This window comes from Chrysemys picta, chromosome 21 (assembly GCF_011386835.1).
Source record: "Chrysemys picta bellii isolate R12L10 chromosome 21, ASM1138683v2, whole genome shotgun sequence".
Taxonomy (NCBI): Eukaryota; Metazoa; Chordata; order Testudines; family Emydidae; genus Chrysemys; species Chrysemys picta.
This window is the reverse complement of record NC_088811.1, coordinates 3,454,947-3,481,541: the sequence shown is the minus strand read 5'-3', so window position 1 is coordinate 3,481,541 and position 26,595 is coordinate 3,454,947. Positions and strand designations below refer to the sequence as shown.

The window sequence follows — 26,595 nt, the reverse complement described above, 5'->3', positions numbered from 1 at the left end:
CATTTTAGACAGGTGACCTAAGCATCACAACTTTCAAACACCTTAGAGATGAGCAAGTCCTAGCCAAGGGAAGAATCATAGAATATCAGGGTTGGAAGGGACCTCAGGAGGTATCTAGTCCAACCCCCTGCTCAAAGCAGGACCAATTCCCAACTAAATCATCCCAGCCAGGGCTTTGTCAAGCCGGGCCTTAAAAACCTCCAAGGAAGGAGATTCCACCACCTCCCTAGGTAACCCATTCCAGTGCTTCACCACCCTCCTAGTGAAATAATAATACAATTGGAGATGCCAGAAAGAAGCAATACTGAATTCCTGAAAACAATGCCAAGTTCATCCCCAAATTTATCAGCTATTCAAAATGATGAACAACAACAGAAAATATGGCCTTTATTCCAATTCCTGGGCTTAACCTATAAATGATGTAGTTATAAAAGTCTATCCCCTGGCCTTTTTCTGGACTTCCACCTAGTCAAAATAAGAGACAGCGAGCATCTTTGCCGCTGCAGTTATGCGAAGGATTTAACTAAATGCCTTTGTTTTAACTATTAATCGCCGGATTCAAAAGACACCACACTGTAAGAAGAGTCACATTTACCAGTGCAGTGCACCCCAGGAGGGCCCAATCCAGCAAATATTTACATGCACAAGAACCTTTTCAGACAGGAGTAGGTCCATTGAATTCCGTGTATAAAAGATGACAGGTTTGGGCCGTTCAAAGGTAAGCTGTACTCTGGCATCTTATCAACTGACCCTACAGTCACTACACAAGCTAAACTCTGAGCAAAGTCAACAGGACTTTTGCCTGCATAAGGGACTCCAAGATCAGGTTTTAAAATGGAGACAATTTAATTTCTAACAAATATGTGAAGGAGTGTTTAAAGGTTACATACAACAGCATTTCAAATGCAAGTGCTGCAAGGTGCTTATAAAATTCATAGACATGTACACAGCACATAAGCTCTATAAAAACTGTACACTACAAATATAGTATAGTATATACAAAATACAATAAATACAGCAAATTCGTATCAATGTGGCAAAAGAAAAAAATATTGCTTTCAGATTACTATAATCCCGTATTTCTGAATCCTGCAGTGGACAATGGTGCAGAACAATTAATTTTATCTCAGAAGGAAATATCTTGAAATTTACAATGAATAAAAGGTGTTTTAAGGTCTGTTCCAGGATGTGCACGTACTGTGTTTTAACACACTACACCTCAGAACTCAGTGTTCTGTTTAAAGCAAAACTGCACAGTGGAATGTTGATTTATGAATGTTTATTTTACTAAAAAGCTAATGAGAGAAAGTGTTATTATGAAATTAGGGCCCTGAAAATAGCCAGGGGAGAAGGTCACTAGAGCTAAAGCTTTAAAATATTTTTTTTTTTTTTAAAAAGGGATTTTTATTTTTTAGTAATTATAGTTCTTAAAACCCTTTCCCATTTTTAAGGCAATATTCAACCAACCTCTGGGATTCTATTTAGAGCTGAGTCTTGGCATTAACGAAGATTTGGGCAGCACTCCTCCTTGAAAAGGCTAGACTTATGAGTAAACAGAAGGGAAGGTCAAATTTCACCAAGGGTACCGGCTCTCTCCTCTCAGTATACACGGCTTTTGTTAGTGTCTCCAAGCATCACTTTGGTGGGCTGAGCTACAGAGGGGAAATCAGTCTCAAGACTATACTCCTCCCCTAATGCTACCAGCATTGGAGCTACACTGGTGACAAACAATGGGCCACAAATTTCCTAGAGAGAGACAACCTATGAGGTATACCATATTTTCCTTCTCTTGCAGTCAGTGCTCCTGCTAATATCTAAGGAAGCTGCTTGTCCACACACACAAGGAAGGGCATACAGTTAAACATTTTACTATGCATTTACACTACTGTTGTTAGTAACAATTTAACGAGTTTCATATTTCTGTGGTTATACAATCTGTTCCCTTCTAATCAAGAAGTATTTTCTCCTGCAACAGACACTTCCTTCTCCCACTATATATCCTTTACTGGTAGCAGGTTTCTCTTAGCCCACTCTTACAATATCAAACAATTCTATCTAAAGGAAGCTTTTGCCATCCCCACAGACTACTGGGCAGTGGAGCAACAATCTTATTCAGCTCTTTGGGAGGAAAGTGACGTAGAAGTGCAGCATGTTATGTTAAAAGTTAAATAATAAATAGATTGGGTTAACACTTCAAACAGCTGCTCACGAACACATAGCTGTAGAATAAGCTAGACTGCGGGTGAAATTCCAGCCCCACTGAAGTCAATAGTAAGACTTCTATTGAATTCAACAGGGCCAGGATTTCACAATGCGTTTTTATGAATAGGTTTGTCTCTTATTTGCAGTTCAGAAAGTGTTACGTTGTCCGAGCAAATAGGATGGAGAAATCATTGATGGAGACTACGTGGCTGTCAAAGAGGCTATTTAAACAGCAACTCTTTTGGCACTTTGGTGACTTAAAAAAAATTAAAATTTATTGGGAACTTTTATTGTCTATTGGAGAAACACATTTTGGTATATGTACTGCACTAACTGTGCACAGCAAATGCAGGTTGTAAAACCCATTGAAAAGTGTAGTAAAAGCCTTTGAACAGTAACTTCTCTCCCTCTAGAGAAACTGTTTTTCAAAGCTACACTTCCTGGTAGCTTTTACTCACAGACATGTATTGTTATAAGGGCTGATCCAAAACCTACTGAAGTCAATCAGAATCTTTCTATTAAACTTCACTGGGAGTCGAATTAGGTCCTAAATGAAGTATACATTATTGTTACAGAAAAATCATTTGCATAATCTCAGTTTAGAAACATAGCAGTTTTGAGCTGAAGCATCCAAGAGAAATGACTAGCTTTTTACAGTTCTGTAAGTTAAATGACCAACATTAATTTTGTCCACTTTTGCTAAAACAAAATTTGCCCCCTCAACCAATAACCTGCCTCCCAGAATGATTAGAACCCCCTGAACAGATGGGATTGCTGTAGACACATTGATGGTTCTATAATTAAGGTTCAGTCAGTGGGTGTTGCTGAATTACTATCAAATCATGTTAGTATGTGGCATAATGGATAATTACAGTCTTCAGAGAGTGGGATGATTTTTTGCTTTACAAGATGTTAGGGTGGATAACAGAGAACAAGGCAATTGACAAAAACTTTTCAGATTCTTGTTCTGCTTATAAACTGGGCACCTTATGGGTAGAGAGAAACTACAGGCTGGATCTTGCAGGATTCAAAATATGTTCCTGGCCTGCACTGGTGACTCTCCAATGTTATTTCTGAATTAAACAGCTCTGGTAGAGTTTTAATTTAGGGAAATTGCTATTTCACAAGTTCACTGCTCCAGGTGTGTATCTGTTCACATGAGTCTGTCTAATCATATTTATAAAATAAATTGTTTTGGAAGTACAATCTGCTTTTTTAAACATGACTAACTGACAGAATAATTTATGCTTAAGCCCTTGCTATAAATGTCTAACAGGTACTCTGTATAAACAGGTATATTTTTCTATGTATATGTAGTTATAATAGAATATAAAAGCTGCTACCTGAAATATTCATTATACTGATCATATCAGACTTGGATCTGGAGATAAGACAGCCAACCCAAAGGAATGTAAGAGCAGTTAAAGTTTTTCTAGAAAGAGCATATTGTTTAACCACATCATTCTGTGGCTACGTAACATTGGCCAGCTAGAGAATTTCAAGGTGTCTAGTAAAGGAATACTTTTAGCTGCTCAAGACTTACTTTCTACTTTAATTTTTGTTAGCTATACATTAGAACAGTTGGGTTGTGACACTTCTATGACACAAACTTAACTTCAGCAAGGCTACTGTGATTGCAATACAGCTATTGTGTTTCTAATATTCAGTGATGTGTTTCAAAGCCTAAATATGATAATTTCTCTGTAGATTGGTTTTGATTTGCTGGAATGGTGCAAAAATACACATAGTAGACCTATACTGTAGGTAAGTGAGACTATAGTCTTATTGTAGTTCTATTTCTATACAACTAGTACTTATTTCCCCTCAATCAGGTAATGACACTATGACTTTTACTGTGTCACACAACCAAGCAAGTTTTGGCAAAGAACAATTACCAACAAATTGTATAGTGACTTCATTAAACTGATAAAGTCACATGATACAATGATTGCATTCCCTAGATGTTTGGGGAGTATTTGTAAGCGAACATTAGCTTTGGTTCAAAGGAACAGATACGTCAAAGCTTTGTTCTGAAAACCTGATTTAGTTTGAATCAGAAGGGCTAGAGTCTCAGCTGTGCTCCGCGGAAGGGCCAAAAGAGCCAGTTGTGGCTTCCTGATCCTGGGGCCAGTTCCTTACTTGTCCTAGCATCCAGGATGCTCGTTACACTAGCTACCACCCTAGTCCCATGGGACAATACACTGACCAGGGATAGCCGAAGCATGCTCTATTTTGGCCAGGATCTCTACATTGGTTGCTGCTGCAGTGGATAGTTCAGGATCTGGCTATGCTGGATCTATACTACTACGGACTCCCCCAGGCTGAGAGAATCCTCATCAGGGAAGGTTCGGCTGCTTTCTGCTCCCTCCATGCTATTGGGGAAGTGCAAAAGGAGTGCAGCAGGCCAGAGGCGCTGTACCCAAAAGACTGCACATCACTAAAAGTGAGATGCAGGTTCTTGGGATAATTATACACAACACTGCACAGAGACAACCAATATCTAAGCTTTAACTATTGGGTAAATGAAGCAGTCAAACACTATTTGTGGTTGATAAACGGCAGTGTGTAGTTCAGGTGAAATGGATGATGTGGGACTCCTATCACTTGTAAACAAATCTTGGAAATGTTGTGCATCACATAAAACTTGCTCAGTTATGGAGACAAAGGAAACAAGTACTTCTCATGTCATCGCTTTGCATATGTTCTGCCAGTGCTTTTATTCAGGCCCCCTTTTGGGGTAGGGATCTTGCTTCCTACAGAGGGGGGTCGAAACTTTGTTGCTGTAGGACCCGATTTGGTTACGGTTAATCCTGCTGCTTTCCCTGGAAAAAGAACATACAGATTATCAATCACAAACAAATACTGCACATCTCTTGCATTTCAAGTACATGCCTGAGCTACAACATTGACAGAAATAAGATTGACTTTGAAGTGACAGGATTATTCACAGGCATGGTAATAGGAGATGGATCGTAAGTTTGAATCCAGGCCAGAGAGTAAACATTAACATCTGACATCAACATACCATCAGTTTGTTCAGAGACCCACCATATGTGACACGAGTCCATGGTCAGAGTTCAGTTCCCATCTACTTACCTGCCTCAGGCAGTTGTATGATGCTTATCAACCCCAGTGTCCTAATTTCTAGTTCTCTACAGGACAGATAAAGACTACCTATTCACTTCACTCCATTCCATAGTTAGGATTAGATTAGCATCTCTAATTGGCCCCTCTCAAGCCTGAGGCACATTGACAGTATAGGATTTAAGCGGCTGCCTGTGCACTACTGGATCTGTTCGGTTCATAGCATACCGTAGGATACAAGAGGACAACTACAGTAAGAAGAGTCTTTGGGGCATGCTGCTCCATAAAATGAGACAAACGATAAGACAAAATTAAAAACTTCTCCATTCCATTACAACAGCGCATCTGTGCTGAAGTCATTGAGATTGACTGGAGTATCAGAGGGTAATTTGCCCTCTGTGTGTGCTATTTTATACCAACATATTTAGAAATACAGAGTCACCATATACAAATACTTGAATAATGCATTGAATGGTTATTGACTAAGGATCAACCTGCTTTCTAGAATAGAGCCTTCTGCTTAAATAAGTGAACAAAGTGAAAAGCATAGTAATCACAAGGAAATCCATACCAGGCTGCATCAGCAGGGTTTTATTTAGTGTATGCGCCCGCCGCAGATTCATTCTACAGCCATCTTTGCCCATTAGGTGAGATTTCCAGGCCTATGATAAATTAAGAAACAAGTGGTGTTACAAAAGCAGAGAAATAGCAGGTCTTTCATACGAACGCTATTTCTGTATCTACACATATGCGCAGGCATGCGCACGCACACACACTTCTTACAGCATCAAAGGAAAAATGAAATGCTAGGTGTTATTTTACTGAGAAAAGCAAGCAGATTTCAATAGTTTTGGCCTGCACGGAGGACAAAATCAGGAACATCTCACAGACAGCTTGGGTTTAAGATGACACGCTGTCTCATTCTTTTGCCTATTAACTACTGTCTTGATCAGATTTAGAAAAGACCTCTGAATGAAAACCAAACATGGATAATCAATTCCTGCTGTAACCTGAACAAGCCTAAATGTAACTCCATCAAATCACTTAGCAAAGGAAATTAAGGTGTGGGGAGAATTAGAGGCACCACTTTCTGCTCCAAGGCTGATTTCAAAAGAAGCAAGGCGGCCATTAAAATCTTTTAGAACAGCCTTTGAAAGTAGTTTGCTACCAGTTTGCATTTACTATCATTGTTCTAAGCAACAGAGTCCTGTGGCACCTTTAAGAATAACAGATGTATTGGAGCATAAGCTTTCATGGGTGAATGCCCACTTTGTCGGACGCATGCGACGAAGTGGGCAATCACCCACGAAAGCTTATGCTCCAATACATCTGTTAGTCTTAAAGGTGCCACAGGATTCTCTGTTGCTTTTTACAGATCCAGACTAACATGGCTACCCCTCTGATACCCGATACCTATCATTGTTCTAGAATCTGAAGCCACAGGCAGAGACTCCAGGCACTTTTTGATATGGTTATGTTCAGGCAATGTAGGTAATTTCAGTGTTAAAGGACAAATTATTGAAGTCTTAGTAACAAGACTGGCAAGACCAATTTGACACCACACTCATTTTCTCTTACCTCCTCTCCTGGGGCGAAGTTTTCATGGCACAATGGACAATGGTTTGCCACCTTTTCTGGTTTTGCAGCTGAAATGATTAGAAAGAAAAAAGAGTTACGCTATTGCCACGTGCTTTGCCAAATGCGAGAGGAACAGATCGATCTCTGCCTGTTTCTGTGAGCAAGAGATGGAACTAGCTGCTATTCTACCTTCCCCTGCCTAGTCAAGAAACCGATCTCATGATCAAGGGAGAACAGCTAACACGGAAGTGCCTTCAGCTTGTTCTACAGTGATGAGGAGCAAACTAAAACTGTGGAGCAATCTTAAGGGGTTTTCTGTTCTTGCTCCGTAGACACTCCCACATGCGTTAATAGGAGCTAAGTGCAGGGAGCACTGGAAAGCAAAAACATTTAGGCCAAAAATATTCAATCCTTAGCCTCAAGTTAGGATTCCAAATCCATAGTTCAGCACCTACATAGAAGTGGCCTGATTTTCCAAAGGAATTGAGTCCTTGCAGCTCCCCCTGGCGTCACTTATTCCATTTGAAACTACTCACGATTGCAAGTCTTTCCCTTCACATGTTTGGGCAGTTCCTCTTTTGGAATGGCCTCGCTACAGCGCTGACATTTCCCAAAGCCATCTTTTTTATCACACTCAGTCAGCAAGTGCTCGGTCAGGCTTGCTATTTCCACCACCTGCAACAGGAAACCAGACAGGTGGCTGAGAATACAAGAGATACAGGAATAGACTTGTATTGTGCTATGAAATTAAGAATAATATTTTCCAAAGATCTCAAGTGACTTTAGAGCTCAAATCTCATTTTTAAAAGTGACGTAGGCACTTACAAGCCTAAATGTCATTGAAAAAAATCAATGAAACTTGGGCTCCTAATTCACCTTTGAAAATGGGGCTCAGGGTAAAATTTCAAAAATGCCTAAATCTGATAAAACTCTGCTTGTGTTTCTTACACATGTAACCTGCACATTTAAAGTGAAACTGTAACATTATAGTCTTAAAAATAAAACAAGGAAAGATAACTTAAAACTTGTTCCTGTGTTTAACTCTATTCTTACCTTTAAATACAGTTGTTAGAAATGATTCCATGTACTGTACTCTGTATGAACATAGAAGTTGCTAACACTGCATGTATGTACAGGGAGGCACTGAGACAAAACAGGAACACATGCTTCTTTCTGGGACAATCTTTGCACAACATAGCTAGCAGCGTCTAGATAGATGCTTCAAAGCCACCTTGACTGCCAGTGGTTGAGTAAAGAAATGAAAGATTCACATTAAACACCTCAGTAAGGGCTCCTAGGCCAAGTTCATCCTGAAATAAATGGATGCAATTCCCTTGGAGGTCTCGGGGCCAACAAGTGTTGTAAGCTGAACTTCAGGTAGAAGTTGGTCACAAAGCAGATGTAAATATTGAAGTAAATTTGGACTGATCTAAAAATCAGTGGGTGTACAAAATAACGGAGCTTACACACTAACGAACAGAAAGGTAGAGGTGGGAGGAGGAAGAGGAAAAGCAATTGAAATAAGCTACCCCCGGCCTCTCTCACTTTTTAGTGCTTGTTTGAATTGCTTCTCCTGCTACATCCCTCTTCTCCCCACCCAAGGTGTATCTTAAATTGAAAGTGCAAAACAAATGTATGACAAATTGGAACAAGTTACTCGACAAGTAACACCGGAATGTTAAAGTGCCCCCACAAATAAATACATATCTGAAACAGGGCCCACACTGAGCTGGTTAGTAGTCATATGGCATGCTGCCTTGTTCTCCAGGATCTCAGCGCTTTTTAAAAGACAAAATCTAGTCTCTAGATGTGATAATTGTCGAGACAGCCTCAAAAACATGTATGGAGCGAAACTGATACAGTGATGCCTGCCCACATTTGCAGAGCCTGAACCAATGGCACCGAGTGTTATCAGCTGCCCGATTCATCTCAATGGGAGCTTACTGAGATGCCTAAAATGTTAACAATACAACTGATTGTCAGACTGTGTAAAAAAAGGAGACGGAGGGTTAGATTATGAAAATCTGCACATTCACAATCTACTGTGAATGACAGCTCCCTTTGGCACCTGCAGCAAATGTGTTTGGGAGACACTGCTACGTTCCTCCCTCAATGAAGAAAGAGTTGAGCCCAGCAGAATCCGATTGAGGGGAAGCCAAGCGCAAGGAGCCCAGCAGAGCCAGGGGTGTATTAGGACCCAAGTGGGGGGAAAGCCGAGCCCAGAGAGCATGTGTGATCATATTTTGAACATCTGCGTAATCAACTCTGACTAGGTCTCTTCTGTGGGCAGACCTGATTTTGTGGGTGGAGTTTGGAAGAGTATCATTAACTTCTCCTCCCCCAGTATGACATCTGGTCTGAAATGATTTAGAATTTGACATACAGCAAGAGCTCTGATTTTCACACATGCATCTGCAACTTATACTGCGTAGCAGTGATTCCCCTATAGATGTGACACCGCCTTTCCTTCCAAACAACACTATTTAAAAGATATTTGTCCTAACCCAGAAGAGAGATCCCCTTCATTTCCAGTTTCCTCATTCTAATGGTGCTGTTACATTTTAAATGGACAAGTATGTTGAGCAGATTTACTTTGGTTGTTAATCTGGTTCCTTATACTGCTCCTCTCCTCGTGTTATTGTCCACGACAATGATTTTGCTGTAAACAGAACTTTTTGTTAAACAGCAATTTTCATCTTTTGCAGCTTATCAATTGACAACAGAATAATTCACTGCTTGTGTTAGTTCTGGAATGTGTATGTTAGGTTGTATAGTGATACAGGCTTTTGAGTCCAATGCCTGACCTGTTTGCAGTGCTCACATCTTGTCAACATAGGGCAATGTTTCCAGTAATGGAGATCCAAGCCTTCCTCTGTGAAGGATTCGTCCCTTTCACCACAAAAAATGCATAGGCTGAAGAAGACAGAGGAAGAATAACAAATGCTATAGATTACTAAAAGAAACGGGTAGTCCAAGTCGAGGGGAAATATCCTTCCAGTTTAAAATAATTCTGTCATATCTACAGTTTTTTTGTACAAAACATCTTCCCTACATAATTCCCGCCTCTGATTGGGCTCAGGCAGAGACTTTTGTAAAGTTGTAATGTAGCTATAACTAAAAACGTTCACTCAAAGAGAGAGACGTTATTACAAATAAATACTGGGGAGAGCTCACTTGGACAGTTTACCTGATCCCACAAAGCATTCTGTATCTTCATCAAGCCCCTAAGTGTGACAATCTTAGTCTTAGCTTTGCCTCTGTTCCTGTAGCAGTGATAGGCTGTTATATTGTGACGGTTTTCTAATCCATGGACACAACTTCTCAAACACATGTACAAACCTCACACTGTACAAGTGGTGAAGGATATGTAATCCTGATTTGTCCATTATTAATTATATTTATTTTGGAAGATAAAGAATATGGAGGAAGAAATTAAAATATTCAAAATGGCCCCTATTAACACTTAATTTAAATCTTATTTAATGAACTGTCCACAAATGTCAGTATAGATATTTGCATTTGGATGATCACTAACTGCTCTTTAGCAATTACTCTTTTAAAGTGGTTAGAAGCTGCTGCTTTTACTTACTTATCTAAATAATTTGCAACCGAGGAATGATCATCTGGAATCTCTGTTGCCGCAGGTAGGGTGACTTTCTTTACCTGCTCACCTGTAACAAGGAATCTATTAAACTCAATAGATGATTCTTAGTTCTTTTTGGATAAATATTGTTTCTCAAGGTCTTAATGGTAACTGACTATTTGGAGTAGTACACTCCTAAACATCGAAAAGTAACTAAAGCGTACGCAGTGCCAAGAGAAAACAGTTCCTGGATACAGCAGGACAATTGCTGGCCTTTTGGGTGCACTGCCATATACAAAACAGCAACAACGGACCGTTTGCACACACAGTCACCACTTAAAATGTTGGTGAACATTTTGAAAATAAAGCGGCAGATGATTTTACCTCAGTGTGAGGAGAAATCCAAACTGGCTTCAATCCAAGCCAATCTAATAGAATCAAGCCAATCTGATCTGGTGCAAGAATCCACCCATCTAGCTGATGGCAACCAATGTTGGCACACTAAATGGTCAGTTCTCCCCTGAAGACTGAATGATTCTGTCAGATTGAGTCAACCAATCCAAAGCTCTAGGATTGGTGTGTTTCTGAACTCTGAGGAGTCAGTGTGCATTATGTCATAGCCAGTCATCTACTGGTTGCCATGTGTCCTAACTACTTCCCCATCCAAAACATTTCAAGGCTAATTTGGTTTCTGTGTTTCTTTGAATAGTTTTAAGCTTTACCTACCTTGAGTCTTTGGCTTTTGAAAATCATTTTCTTTCTCCTGCCAAACAGAGAAGTTGATGTCAGTAACTGCCTTGGTGACTAAGGCACTAGCCAAGAAAGAATGATTTCTTGGTATTTCAAAAAAGAAGAAATCCAGAGAAAGTCCAGTCAGTGAACAAACGAGATGCACGGTCAAGGCAGCATAGGTTGTGGTGCAGACAGGCAACCTTCCCAAAGAGGATGTCTCCTGTGTGCTGGGTCACAACAGTGTTCCTCCGGTAGACATATTCCTTTCCCTGCCTTGGTACAGGCAAGTATATTGCAGCAGAGTGGGCAACAGCCCCTCTACCATGGCAGGGTGCAGTTATTAACCTTTTAAAGTCAAGTATATTCAAATCCAATTGCTGACAATTATATAGTATAGCATCATTCTAAAGTGACCTACATGAGTTATTATGGATAGCAGGGGTAGGCAACCTATGGCACGCGTGTCAAAGGCGGCATGCGAGCTGATTTTCAGTAGCACTCACACTGCCTGGGTCCTGGCCACCGGTCCGGGGGGCTCTGCATTTTAATTTAATTTTAAATGAAGCTTCTTAAACATTTTAAAAAACCTTATTTACTTTACATACAACAATAGTTTAGTTATATATTATAGACTTATAGAAAGAGACCTTCTAAAAAACAAACAAACAAAAACAAAACAAAACAAAAAACATTAAAATGTATTACTGGCACACGAAACCTTAAATTAGAGTGAATAAATGAAGACTCGGCACACCACTTCTGAAAGGTTGCCGACCCCTGATGTATAGTATCCTTGCACTTCTCTAACAAGTACTTGGACATTTTAAAGCCTGTAGAAGCAGCCTCCGAATACCACATGATGGATTAAACAATTCTACATGGATGGAATTTTTGTACCACTGTACCAAAAACAAAGCATAGAATTTTAATTTTGACTTCTTTTTCTGCTGTGAGTAAAGACCAGTCCCTTCATGTATTTCAGTTAAACTTCTTGTGGTTTAATATAGTACCAGAGTTATCACAAAGCAGCTTTCATCTCACAGAACACAGCAGCTTAATCTGTTTCCAGCATCCATCAGGAAACAATAGGACCAGTACCTGTAATTACTCGACCATTACAAAATAATTTCAACCCAGGACATCTGATCAAAAATGATATTGACCTTTCCAGCCTGAACTTCTGCCTGGATCTCCTTCAGTGCTGCTAGCTGCCCTTGCAGGACCTTAATCTCCTCTTTCTTCTGTTTTTCTGCTTCTTCTGTGGCCGCCTTTTTCTGTGCCTGTTAAGAAATACTCTTTCAGTTACAGTGGTTTTGTAATACTCTCATATACAGGGAGGGATGCAAAAACACCATTTAATCTAGAACATAAAATTGTTTTCTTACCATGTGTAAAACTAACAACTGGTCCATCACAATATAAACAAAAAAAGCTCTTCTATGCTAATTTTAAATAAATGCATTATGATTTAGACATGTTTATCCTATAAATATCCCATTGATAGATAATGAATAAATTAACATATCTTCCATTCGTCCCAGTCACAGAATGACCATACTGCCATTGAAACCTAGATTTTTACCTTACTGATGTGAAAATATTGTTATTGTTTCAGAAATATAATCTGTGCTTTTTTCCATGCTTGATCCCTATTATAACAGTGAATATAAATGGATTTATATAGTAAAGTGAGGGCGAGTCTGTTTTTTACTATACAACCGTGATATTTACAATTATGAAATTCTGCCATAAGTGTTATAACAATTTTTCTATATGATCAGTGCAGCTACAAATTCAATATACAGTTCCACCAAGACACTGCTGAAAATACAGTATCTTAATACGCTGCACACTTTCCAGTCTTATTACTTACCCTAAGCTCAGCCTCAGTAAGTTTACCATCTATTTTTGTAAATCCATCGAAGAGTGTTTTATAGAGAACATTCTTGCGTGTGTTGGCATCATCTGGAGGAAGATAGTCCAGTATAATGGCCTGGTGCTGCCTGTACATGTCGAAGATAATCCGTAATGCTGTATCGCGTACCTCATATACTCTGTGCTCCAATGCCCCTGTCGCAAACTGAAAATATTGGTGAAAAAGGTTATTCTAATTTTCTTCCGGAGTTAAACTGGGCTGGACTATTCTCACCACATTGGGGGAAAAACAAAGGTAGCTTTAAACCACCGTCACCAGCCCCATTTCCACTGTGTGCTGAGCACAGCTCGGTCAGGCCAAAGGATCTGTCCCTTAATCTGGAATGATTGCCCACTGCAATGGGAGCATTGTTATTGTCTATTAGTTAGACAGACCGACCGACGGACATGTTTCTCCAACCAAGTATCCTTTATAGCTTTTCTTTTGCATTATGGATCTTCACAATGTTGACTAATGCCACCTAGAGAAGCTCACTGGGCCTCATTAACTGGTGCATGCGCCAGGCATTCTAACACAAATAAACTAACATTCATCCAAGAAAAAGAGACTTAAAATACTGTAGTTTCAGACTCTTACCCTCATGACGTTGTCAATGGTAAACCCAGAGTTTTCTGTTCCCAGGTCTTTCAACAGCCGTTCCACCAAGTCCACCTGACTCATTGCCAGATGAGTAGGGGAATTCGGCTTCAATGGCTGGACCAGATGAACCGGAATGATTTGAAGAGGTTTAACTTCATTACATAGTGCCATTTCCTGTAGGGAAATACAGAGTTAACTCGCACAGGAAAATGCTGAAACACAGGATGAAATGGTTTGCAAAGCCAATGTTATTCAGGACCTCATAACCAAGACTGTCCCATGTTAGTTACAATGAGGTAAGCCTTTCAGGAGAGGCAGATGGTCATTCACTATTTCAACACAGTCTGCTGTACACAGCATAAAGAGAAGGAAAAAAAAAGTGTCAGTCTTGCTATTGACAACAGCTTTATTGACAAAGAACATGCACATATTGCATCTGCTGAGAAATATGTATTTCACTGGGACCTTTCATCTGAACAAGACCTGCAGAATTGGATACTAAGGTTTTTTGTTTTTAAATAACTGAAGTAGAGAGAAAATTTCCTAGAAGAAGTCTGATGATAATGCCTCAAGACTGATCTCAGGCAAGTGCTTCAGCAGAGGAAATCTACCACCTCACATTTTATTGATCTACTAAGGAAACAGCCTCATAGCTGAATTCTGTTAACATAAGATGCTTGCTGTTCAGCCATTTCAATGCTAGACAGTACCTATTGTAGCTGTGTGCACAAAACTGATAATTTTAACATGTTTGTAGAAAAAAATAAAGTAACTTTCACTTAACATTTTAGTTTTATTAGGCTAGATTCTGATTTCAATAAGAAACCTGGATTAAATCCACTAGCTCCTGATCTAGTATGTAGCATAACAGATCAGAATCTGACCCATTGAGTAAATTTAACAAATAAATCCAGTTATTTTTCCCTGTGAATAAATATTAATATGCATGAATCAATAATTGTTCCTTCCACTAATGAACAGTGAAGACTAGCATTTTCATATGTTCTATGCTTTTATGAAGGGTAAAGAAATGCATATTTCTAGGACAGTTCTCCATTCCTACATAAGTGCTAAATCCTAAAACATGATTAATGCAATTGGAGGTCTCACTTGTGTTCAAATTACACTAATTTTTGTGCCCATTTAATTTTTTCAATGCCACATCGCAAAGATAAGGTTTTGGTTTGTATTTTTTAACATTTCAAGTAATGTTTGTAATTTGGTTCATTAGTTTATTTTTACTTTCAGTGTGGTGCCAAGCATCATTATTGTCTTCAACACCAAAAAAAAGTCATAACATTTAGTTTAATAGTTGAGTTTTAAATTTGCTAACATCACATGAAAAAGGAGAAAAGTATATTTAAGCTAAGGTTTCCTCACTTGTCTAAGGAGCTACCAACAACAAGTAAATTAAAAGAAACACCCAAGTCAGTTGTGACAATAGAAGTATGGAAGCACAGGCACCAGATCATGAGGCTATGAAGCCAGGTAGTATTCCCTTGAAATCACTGCACTCTGTCCTCTTGTAAGCAAACCTGACAAAAAAGGGAACAATAGAGAAGGAGCCAGACATTAGTTCAGGTAGGTTGTGCAGAAAGAAGAGTCTGTTTTAACAGGTTTACTGCAACTTAGCTCAGACCATAAGCCACTATTGGTCTTGCCAGCACAACTGACTGAATATTGGTTGCCAGTGGCTAGGAAAGAGAGAGTAACAGCTTACAGGAGAAAAGTGAGACATGTGAAGCAGCTTGCACCAGGATCAAAAGAATATGTAGTGGATGCACATGGAGGAAGAACACTGATCTGCCGGCACCCATTGCACAGGATAATTTATTAACCTTTCATTTGCACGGTCTGTGTGGGACCCCTGTGCCAAAGGAGTAAGTGGCATTAGAGAAACAGCTTCTTTCATAAATTGGTTTGATTTTAAGTGATTATGGAGCAATGTTTCATTTAAACTTAGTTCATATTTTTTAAAGGACACATGAATGATCTGCATTCACTTTTCAAGTAAGAGGCAAACCTACAGGAAAAGGTACTAAGTGTATATAGGAAAAGGGCTGCTTGACCATCTTTTATACCTCCTGTAGGGAAAGGTCATACAAAATACCTACCGTCATATTACACTGTCACTCTAAATATTTCTTAAGTTTTATTGTTTAGGTTCTATTAAGATTTTTTTTATTTTCTGCTAGCAATAATATAGTAAGTACATCTTCCTCCTTTTCCAAGTAACAGTACTCTATGTCCTGGCTACAAAACTACACCACTAATGGCTTCCTCATTTCCTTTCAAGTATACAATTACAAAATCTATTGTACATGAGCCAAGAGGTATTCATTAAATAAATAAGCCACCTTTGGCTTTAGAGTGACAAACCAGAGCAGTGCTCACACCATCCCTATTAAAACCTGAGTCAAGTCGGCAATGAAAGAAAAAGCTTTTCTCCCCATCTGGATGAATACAATGATAAAATAACCCAGAGTCAGTGACTCACCTAGTACCCTCCTGGCACTATATTAACACATATACACACACAGAGAATTACTTTTCCTGCGTCAAAGTTTTACTGGAAAACAGAGTCTGTACTTCAACAGCAGTTCACAAATGCTCACTGCCACCACATGAGGAATGGTTTGTCAATTTTTAAATTGGCATCTTTTTTTCCTTTTGCTAAATCGGATATTTATATCATTTGTTTACTTCTAATTAAAAATTTCCCTTAGTTTTTATTGCAATTAGGTTAAAAGACTATAAAATGACTAAAATTCAGTCACAGCACAGGTAAGTTTACTTATAATTTTACAATTAGTTTGAGTGTAAATATATTTTCTTTTAATCAAAAATTCTACCATATTACAAATAGGAGACAAGGACTATCTAGGTACTTTCATAGCTCTCATCACTGCAGTACCCCTCAAATTAATCATAATAAAAAAAGAATGGCAAACTAAACTTTGTGTCCATTCTACTCTTGCAGGAGTAGACTGAAAGCTAGCAGATTACTCCACAACCAGTAGATTCGAGCAAGCTGCTGAAAAAGTAATTGTGAGGAAGCTAAGTCAAACAAATGGAGTTAGTTCCATCTACTGTGAGGTTCATGGGCATTATCTCTTCTGTGAGTGAGTTCCACAATTTAGGTCCAAATCCTCTGAGAGGTCTATCTCCTGCATTCACAAGCAGTACAAGATGAATCTCAGGAGTTCCAGTTCACGAGATATTTCAACATTTTGAAATATGGTTTAATTCCAATTCAGCACAATCCTGAAAAATATTTTGCTTCTCATATACCAACACATTACATTTCCAAAAAAGAAACACGCTTTCCAGAGGGCAGCTGTTGACTAAAATTGACTTTCTTGGCAGGATACCGCAGTGAAATGGACAAGAATGTCCATTTCAGTCAGCAGTTCAGCTGGAGCTTCCAAGTTTTGCAACTTTTGGGGTGGACCTTCTTGGGGCTGGCGATGGAGGGCTTCCAGACCTGAGGGCAAGCTGGCTTCTATGGCTGCCTGCCTGGGAGCTGAGCAGCACTGGAGGGAGCCAGCCCAGGAGGCTAGAAGTGTAATCTGTAATGAAGTATTGATCAGAAATATCACATTCAAACCAAAAAGGATAATTAACCTTTAGTGTCAAAACAACCAACCATGCTGGAGTTTATTTAGGTTAATCCAGCAGCAGTAAACTGATTACTATAGCACCAATATATCTTATTACATTTTCATATATTAACTTTACATTTGATTTTGGACAGCTGTCATGCAGTCTGTGTCTTGGTGGCATTTTCAGTCTGTCGTATGTGTGGGTAAAACAGCTAAATGTTGTGTTAAAAGTCAGTCTAATATGCATTTCCAGATGACATTCCTACCTGAATAAAGTTGGCAGCCACAATACGAAGACGGGTTGAGGAGTCTCCTGTTCTAGAAAGCAGATTTGGAAGCGTTCTTTCCACACAATGAGCTGTTTCCAGTTTACCTAGTTTATGCTTTGGTATATACTGAGTGATGATCATTTTCAAAAGTTTCAGGGAAGCTTGGAAAACCTGAGTTAAAAAGATTATTAAAACAAAAAATATTTTAAAATTTCCTATTTCCATGTAATACAGGTCACGGGCAGTAAACAAAAATACACTTTTACTGTATACCCCTGACTAAAACTTGGGGAGGGGTCAGCTCGGGAGGGTGGCCCTGGGGCACTGCGGGTGCTCGGGGGATGGTGGGGCTGGGACAGGCTTCCTACCCAGCTCCTGGGAAACGGCGATCCCAGCCCCTACCTCCACATGCTGCCTCTGCTCTGTCCCAAGCCCTGGTTCTGCAGCTGCCATTGGCTGGAAACCACGGCCAATGGGAGCTGCGGGGGCGGTGCCTGCGGGCGGAAGCAGCACTGTGTAGCTAGGAGCTGAGGGAGGAGAGTTCCTGTCACCCTTCCGGGGAGCCCCCCCGCAGGTAAGCACCGTCCCACACCCCAACCTCCAGCCTGGAGCCCCCCCCGACACCCAAACTCCTGCTGCTCCAGCAGAGTCCGGTGCACCTGGCCCGGGAGCTGCCTGAGCTGCTCAGGAGGCCCCTGGGCCAGGCGCACTGGCCGCTGCAGGAGTCACAGAATCCGTGACTTCCATGACAAACACGGAGCCTGACCCATAAAATATACTATTTGCTAAATAATCTAAGTTTCTCTTTCTACTATAGCATTTACGTTCTGTATAAAAGTTTCATAAAACTTATTTATTGAGCACTGTCACTATTCTTGGTGGTATGCAATATACAGACAACCCAAGATGCTCACATTTTATAAACTATTAAAATATTTACCTCTATATTATGCAGTTCCCTACATTCTACAGCAATTAAAAACCTGCATGAACTCACATTTTTGTAAAATTGCACCTATTATTCATAGCCAAAATTAATATAACAGCATTCCCTTTTAGAGTGTAGGCTATTCAAATATTTAATATTAAATTACAATTATTTTCTCAACTAAAAGCCTTCATTTACTAGGCCCTGATCCTGCAACTTGTTCCATGTGAGTATAGCCCTGCACAAGGCTGTGCAGGACTGGAGCTTCAATGAGGATATTTTTATTATGAAACAGTATTACTCACTGAAGACACTATGTCTTTTATGGCTCTTCTTATAAGAAAGACAGCAGCTCTAAGCATATTCTTTAAATCATCCTTAGATGTGCTGGCAGACATTTCCATCAGCTTTTTATATGTAGCAAGCAATGCATCTTCTCGATACGACCAAGTCTTGGAATATGCTCCTGCAACCTGATACAGAGCAATATTACTGTTAAAATGGCTAATACTGGCAACTCAATGCATAATTTAGTGTGACACAGAAAGAGATTTGCAAAGGCAAACTGGGAATTAAGCGCCCAAATCCCATTTACTTTCAATGGGACTGAGGCATTTTACTTCTTTTTGCAGCCTTGAAAATCTCTTCCATAAGATTGCTTAAAGGAAAAATGAGACTTTATACCAAAAGAAAAGGGATTAATACCTTAACCTCAACAAACTATCCCAGATTTTGGCAATTACCTATCTACCGACAAAGCACCAATCACTGGCACTAGCAGTGAAATTTCCATCAGAGGACAAATTCGAAAGCAGATAATCTGTAAACATCTTATTTCGCTCCCAAAAATGGATGAACTAAATGGATGAACTACATAAACTTATCTAGATATAATAGATTCCTCTGATAATATGTAATCAACTCATTAGCAACAGAAAGTTAGGTAGCCATGTAAATGCTGAAAATAGGCACCTGATTGTAATACTAATTATAGCAATACCAAACTTTAGATTTGAAGTTCTATTTAATCATCACATATATGAAGCCATTATCTCATCATGCTTTTGTTCACAAAGTGAATTCTAAAATGACTCAAGATCTGGATTATAAATATGAAGTTGTTTATTTTTCTGGTCTTTACCAAGGCCTCTCCGAAAACTTCAATGGCAGGGCTAGCCTCCCTCAGCGCTTTCTCAGTTAATGGTTCTGGTTCCCCAGTGATGCCACTTCTTGGAGTATCACTGATATCTTCTTCATTCATCTCTGGCTCAAGGTAGGCAAATCCATCCTCATGCTGCTTACGAATAGCTGGAAGAGGTCTCTCATCATATGGCAAAAATTCAACCTAATGGAGAAGACAAGCAAAGTAATTCTAATTGTGACTCAGATCTGATGTTGTTCCATCACTACTTTGATTCATTTCAACACAATCCAGCCAGACTTTTCTCCAGAGTTGTATCTCCTGCATTTTAAATGCTGATTTGTAAGTTTTCCTTTTTTATCCTGTTACCGTGGCAACAGTGTTTTCAGAATGGAAGTCAGTACAAAGGATATATTTTATATGACATTAAGCAGACAAGATAAAAATATTATGGAATTCCATTTATAGCCACTCTCCAGATATGAAGACAATGTAAACAGTTACATTATTTTACTCCAGTGTGCTGTAAAGAGATTATTGCTGCTCTTAGGGTCCAATCCAATTCCTACTGAAGTCAATGGGAGTCTCCACTGGCTTCAGCGGAAGTTGGGCTGGCCTTATTGGTTATGTCTACACTGCAATTAGACACCTAGAGCTGGAGGGTGCATCTGACTTGGGCTCAGGATCAGAGGCTGTTTAACTGCAGTGCAGATGTTCCAGATGTTCACTGCACAGGATCCTAGAGCCTGGCTCCAGCCTGAGCCTGGATGTCTATACTGCAATGAAACAGCCCTGCAGCCCCAGCCTTGTGAGCCCGAGGCAGCCGGCACGGGCCAGCCATGGGATTTTAATTGCAGTGTAGACGTACGCTTAGTGTTTCTGGTTCCAAGACTTATTACGATTACTGCCTGGATTACTTTTCCTCGTGGTGCATGTGCCACCAAGCCATTACTATGTTCTTCAATCTCATTCCACCACATTCTTTGAGGCTGTTTTGGCCCTAAGCCTTGACTCACACATGATAATTTATAAAAGAGGAGTGTTATCAGATCATTAGAGGAACAGGCTGATTTGTAGCCCAGCTCTGAAGTCAATCAGTAGTGTGACCTTGGACTAGTCACTTAACCTCTCTTTACGTCAGTTTCCCTATTTGTAAATTGGGTATAATCTTACTTAACTCAGTCTGCATGAATGTTTGTAAAGGCTTTCAAGAGTCTCTCACAAGAGATGCTAAACTTTATTACTACTAGATGAACACAGATTAACAGCAGAGAAAGCCAACCTCTGATGCCATATGAGACATCAGCATAACCAAAAGATGATCAGATTTTTATAGGAAGCTGAATGTAATAAAAAAAATCTTTTCTTTGGTAGATTCCTATAGAAATGGCCAAGAAAGGTGACTTTTGGCTGGACATGATTATATGATGATCTCTTGCAAATGTGGGAGGCCTCAAATCAGAGAAGCAGAGAAGACTCAGATAAACAAGATCACTTACATTTGTCTTTGGAAAACCCTCTACAGAGACTGGTGGCTGGGCAACAGGAGAAGCGGAGTGTTCAGGAACAATGGGCTCAGGGGAAGTTGTCTTGGGTGGCTTTTCTTGTGGCAAAGGCTCAGTCTTCTGTGCTTCTGTTTTCTCATGCTGGGGTGACTGCATGGGTTTCTTTTGCCGAGGGCTAAGTGAATAAACCATAGGCTCAAGTGGCAATTCAGGAGGTCTTCGGATCTGAGAAAAGAAAGGGCAGTTTTGTACAAGAAGGTTTCAGTACACTGCTTCAAAATAAAATTCTAAAAGTGAAGCTCAGGCACCACTACTATATCAGCTGCTTTTGAATAAACACTACAACTCCACTTATAAAAATGAGTGGAAATCATGGCTCTAAATGCAGATGTCTGGCATAACAGCAAAGCAACACAAGGGAGAAGACAACAGGTTATAAGCAGCCTCACCTAATTGGCAAATAATGCTTTCCAATAGCTTTCTAAGCTATAAATACACCTTAGGGTTGTGGTATGTCACTCATTTTGAACTCCTGTGGTTTGCAGTGATGCCACCAGAAGCCCTTTATGCATGTATGGCAGTAACAACAAGAGGTGCTTAGAAATATGAGAAAGCCTCGTGTCTTGGTTACGTTTACGTCACACTAAGTGATCTAATGGTTTCTTTTATCCTTGAATATCTGTGACAAAACACGTGAGTATATCTAGTGTAACTGTGATAGGTTAGTGCCTTTTCATTATTATTTATAGACCATTAAGTGTATATAGATGGAAAAACTAGATGAGTACAGATCAACGGCAGAGAAAGCCAACCTCTGATGCTATATGAGCAACTAACAATCCAAGTAAAAAAATATAAAGATTTAACAAAAATACTCTATGACAATTATCTTATGAGTCCTATCCCATGAGTTTATTTTAGCTTCTCAGGCACATCTCTATTTATAATACAACTTGATAAAGCCTTATGAGTCAAGTCACCATGTGTTTATTTTTATATTATGACTAGTGATCCCTACCATCAGCTCTGGATCCAGAAGGTTGTGCAGCTCCAGTTGCTGATACACCTTCAGGCGGTATTCTTCCATCTGCTGTTTCTTCTGTTTAGCAAGATCATAATCTTCCTTCTCTACAGCACAGCGCTTTTCTACCTCATACCGCCCGAGTCGTTCCCCAACCTGAAAAATGGTGCTTTCATGTCATTAAGGTTGCTGGAAATCACATTCTTTTAAATGTATATAGAATTCCAGCTAGACTCAATTGTCTGACTCTTCATTTGTTATTTTTAAACACACCAAAAGGGTGACCTGCAGCCACCACAAATGTATTTTACTGCAAAGATTGAGGACCACCTTATGGACAAATGAAAAACTCATGGATTTGTGACATAACAGTCATTAAACAGTACCTTTTGCAAGTCAGCAATAGCTTGTTTGAGTTTCTTGGCATAGTCATAACATTCATGATGGACAGCTTCATGCTTTTTCTCATCCAGTTTACGAATTATCTGAGCAACTTCTGGATCCTGGTACATATCAAAAGCCAAATCATCCAGTGGTGAAATAGAGTCAGGTTTTCTGGAAAATGAAAAAAAAAAAAAAAAAAAAAAGATATTTTTGAGGTTAAATCTGAAGCACCACTTACAATATAGTCCTTCTCTTTTTGCTGTGAGAAGATTAATATATATATATATTAAGATGACAATTATTTTTTCTCATTCTTCAGAATACTGTGGATCTCACTTATTTTAAATGGCTCATCAAAGTCACATTTTTCCTGTTTTACTTTGAAATACAAGTTTAGCTCTTGTAAAGTTATTATTGAAACCAAAAGAATATTTAAACAAATGTATATTTTCCATTTTACTCTACACTGAAGTTTAGTGGATATGCTATCGCCTAACTCAATGTTCTAGACCTACCACCACCGAGACTTTGATGTGATCTGTTGTTTTCAGTGACATCTATATGATTAAATTATCACATTTCTATGTAAATGAAAGAGCTCCTCAAGACTATGGTCATTGAGATTTTTCTAAGGAAGAAGAGCAGATGTTATTATGTTTATACACGGCTTTGAAGATTTAAAGTACTAGGTAATAGCTAATTATTATACTCCTGTTATTTCCATCATTCACCAAATCCTCTTCCTCCCAGATCCACTTTGAGGTGCTTCTTCCTCCAAATGAGAGGCCTTGGCTACACTTACCCGCTAGTTCGGCGGCTGGCAATCGAACTTCTGGGTTCGACTTATCGCGTCTAGTCTGGACGCGATAAGTCGAACCCGGAAGTGCTCGCCGTCGACTGCGGTACTCCAGCTCGGCGAGAGGAGTACCGCGGAGTCGACGGGGGAGCCTGCCTGCCGAGTGTGGACCAAGGTAAGTTCGAACTAAGGTACTTCGAACTTCAGCTACGTTATTCACGTAGCTGAAGTTGCATACCTTAGTTCGAATTAGGGGGGTAGTGTAGACCTGGCCAGATAAACTGGAAAATACTGCCTCTAGCACTAGTCAATGTTGCTATGACTGCAGTGATTTTAGTAAGTAAACAATTTTTCAATGTCCAGAGAAAATTGTCTTTTATTCAAAAGAAAATAACTCCTACTTACAAGGGAAATTAACCATTAGAATAGCTTACCAAGGAACATGGTAGATTCTTCATCATTTAAGTCTTTAAATGACAATTGGATGTCTTTCTAAAAATATATTCTCTAACCCAACCACAAGATAGGGGTTTGATAGCATTTCACTCAGTAATTTCTATAAGGTCTGTGTTATACAGTTGAGACTAGAATCCTAGATGATCATAATGGTTCCTTCTGACCTTAAAAATATATGAATGTATCACTGAGAATAACAGTCTCTTCTTCTAAGTGAGATGCTAACATTTTTAAAATGAACAAAGAAAAAAAGATCCAGAAAAATAAGGTTCCTGAAAACTAAAAGATTGTGTTATTCTGATAGAGTGTTTTTGTGTACCAGGCATGCTATGATATTTCCTCCAGTTGTCACACAGATAATTCAATCATCTGCTGATTATTCTGATCAAATAATGCTAGAATTGGATCAATTTGATCAGAACAAGCAGGAAGTATTATAGGCCAAAATATCAAAATCCCATGCAATGGACACAGATTGTCTAACAACACATGCAAAAACCAACGTGTGTGTAAATCAAGTAACTGCACACTTACTGGCATACTAACTGAGTCAGTTACTTGATCTGCATGCCCAAAAGAGGGCTTCTGTAGGCACAATGTGTATGGCTTTTGTAGAGGTTTGAAAATGTGGGCCATATAATTATGCAGCCAAAAAAGCCTAACTGAGAAATACAGGGTTGGCTGTTGGTGGTCTCTGACAGTTACATGGCTGTTTGCTATGACAATAATATCAGTAGGAGAGTAACTCAGAGATCTAGCTAGCTTCTGGAAAGTATAGGCTAGTCTGTTAGCCAAACTACTCTCCTCGTCTGTTAGCTGATAGAACTACCACCACTGGCCAAATTTGCAGTGCCACCACATTGGCTGAATCCCTGACTGCCGGCATACATGTTGTGATGGCAACCACACTGTAAATGTTAAAGAGGAAAATAGGATGAATGATAGTTAAAGTTGTGCTGGTTAACAAGATGCCAAGAATAGCTAGTGCTATCAATTTGGTAACAACCGCTTGGGTTCAAATTTGGCATTTAAGGAACAACAATGTTTCTGAGAAATAAGACACAAGGGTGGCTGATGAAGAAATAAGACCCAACAGAATGTGACTGCACACTGTTCATTCACCAAGCATGTAAGACATAATTAAGTGCTGAAGTCCAACAATAATCAGCACAATTCACAGCTTGGAAATGACAAAGTTCTGGCACCTAAATTGTTTTTAGTTATAGCTCATGATGTCACTAGCTTTATTAACTCCTCTGATCCAAATCTCAGCAGAGAAATCTTACCCGAGGTATGTTCCATCTAAGGTTAGGTCATCTGGATTGTTCCCAAGGTAATGGTCAATCAGCTTCTCTCTTGAAGGCTTTGGAAGAAAAAGGTTAATGTAATGTCACCAATTTTTTTGTGAAGAGGATAGAAACTGTAGATTCAAACAATTAAATGTGAGACATCATGTCACACCTTTTCCTATATGCCTCTATATTTAGACTTAAATAACTAAGTTGAATTAACAGTATCTTCAAACAAACTCACATATATAAAAAGGTCTCACAATGTTAGTAGAGTTTTTACTACATCTCTGACAAAATACTAGTTTTGTTTAGCACAACAGTAAAAGTTAAACATGGCAGAACTATTCTCTTATATGCAAATTACAGAGGAAGTTTGAAAATAAAACTCTATAATTTATATTTACTGTACTATAAGAGAACAACAGTAGTTGCCTGAAACACCACACTTCATTATCAGGTGAGAATCTAGTAGGGTTAATGTTAAGTAGGTTCTACTGGACCATCACTTCTGTGGATCGGGAGATGGAAGTGACTCTTAGGATAAAGAAACGAGGGTGCGGGTTGAACAGTCCAATGTGAGGAATACTACCCAGCCTGATGAAAAGGCTGGACCTGAAATTTGCTACCTTGTTGTTGCTTTGTTAACTCCAAAGCCAGGAAGGGGGACATTTTACATAGTGAACTGCATGTACACATACATGTAAAATAATCTGTGCATTTTAAAAGGCTGAAAATACAAACATACTCAGTTCCATGATGCTATTTTGGTTTACTCCTTCCAAAGGGAATTTCTTTTCAAAATTACATTAAAAAGAAACAACCAAACAAAAAACAGAAAATAAGTGCATGACAGCTCTGTTTAAACAACACTAATGTAACAACAACAAAAATCAAAAGGCACCCTACATTAGGTGAAGCACATCATTATTAAGTACCTGTAGCAACATCCAAAGGACAGTATGTTTGAGAGGGAAACTTTCATCTTTATATACTTACGTTATTGCTGTCATTGCTGTAGTCTGCAGGTTCCCCAATTATATTTATTGCTACCAGAGCAACCTAAGATAGAATTAAAAAGAAATACGGATACACAAGACCATTATTACTTTACTTGTATTTATGAAGACTGGAACAACGTCATTATAGAACATGCACTGAGCCACTACACAGCTTGTGCTGGCACCTCTAAAATATTTTTATCACTTTCCGAAAATTATCTAGTAGCGAATTACTTAAATTCATACATTCTATGGGCCCTATGCACCCAAACATAGGTAGGCAAGAGCTCATTGTAAGGGTCAGATGCATATGTTTAACAATTTGTTACTAAATGAGTTAAAGGTAACTTGGCTAGAAACAACATGGTGTAGTGGTCTGCTACTCCCCTTTTAGGGCCATAAGTCTGATTCATACACAGCATAACTATGCAAAGTTAGAGAGCCTGATTCTCAGCTTCTCTCATTTTGGATAGATGTGCAGTGTAACTACTTAATTCACTTACACAAAA

General features: G+C 39.2%; 1 protein-coding gene across 6 annotated transcripts in view; it reads right to left on the bottom strand.

Moving 5' to 3' along the window:
• Positions 1-827: 827 nt before the first annotated feature.
• Positions 828-26,595, bottom strand: part of CEP104 (centrosomal protein 104) — a 35,126-nt gene continuing 9,358 nt past the window's right edge. For all 6 annotated transcript variants that reach the window (XM_005298434.4, XM_024104267.3, XM_042854051.2 and 3 more), the window contains exons 5-22: positions 26,085-26,147; positions 25,083-25,159; positions 22,547-22,715; positions 22,158-22,316; positions 21,134-21,364; positions 19,635-19,838; positions 18,799-18,966; positions 17,563-17,736; positions 13,692-13,868; positions 13,053-13,259; positions 12,343-12,459; positions 11,174-11,210; positions 10,454-10,535; positions 9,669-9,777; positions 7,401-7,539; positions 6,865-6,932; positions 5,858-5,948; positions 828-5,024 (exon numbers count right to left, since the gene is read on the bottom strand). In XM_005298434.4, the coding sequence (XP_005298491.1) occupies positions 4,888-5,024; positions 5,858-5,948; positions 6,865-6,932; positions 7,401-7,539; positions 9,669-9,777; positions 10,454-10,535; positions 11,174-11,210; positions 12,343-12,459; positions 13,053-13,259; positions 13,692-13,868; positions 17,563-17,736; positions 18,799-18,966; positions 19,635-19,838; positions 21,134-21,364; positions 22,158-22,316; positions 22,547-22,715; positions 25,083-25,159; positions 26,085-26,147 (2,409 nt within the window). In that variant the 3' untranslated portion in view covers positions 828-4,887. The remainder of the gene's footprint in view (positions 5,025-5,857; positions 5,949-6,864; positions 6,933-7,400; positions 7,540-9,668; positions 9,778-10,453; positions 10,536-11,173; positions 11,211-12,342; positions 12,460-13,052; positions 13,260-13,691; positions 13,869-17,562; positions 17,737-18,798; positions 18,967-19,634; positions 19,839-21,133; positions 21,365-22,157; positions 22,317-22,546; positions 22,716-25,082; positions 25,160-26,084; positions 26,148-26,595) is intronic.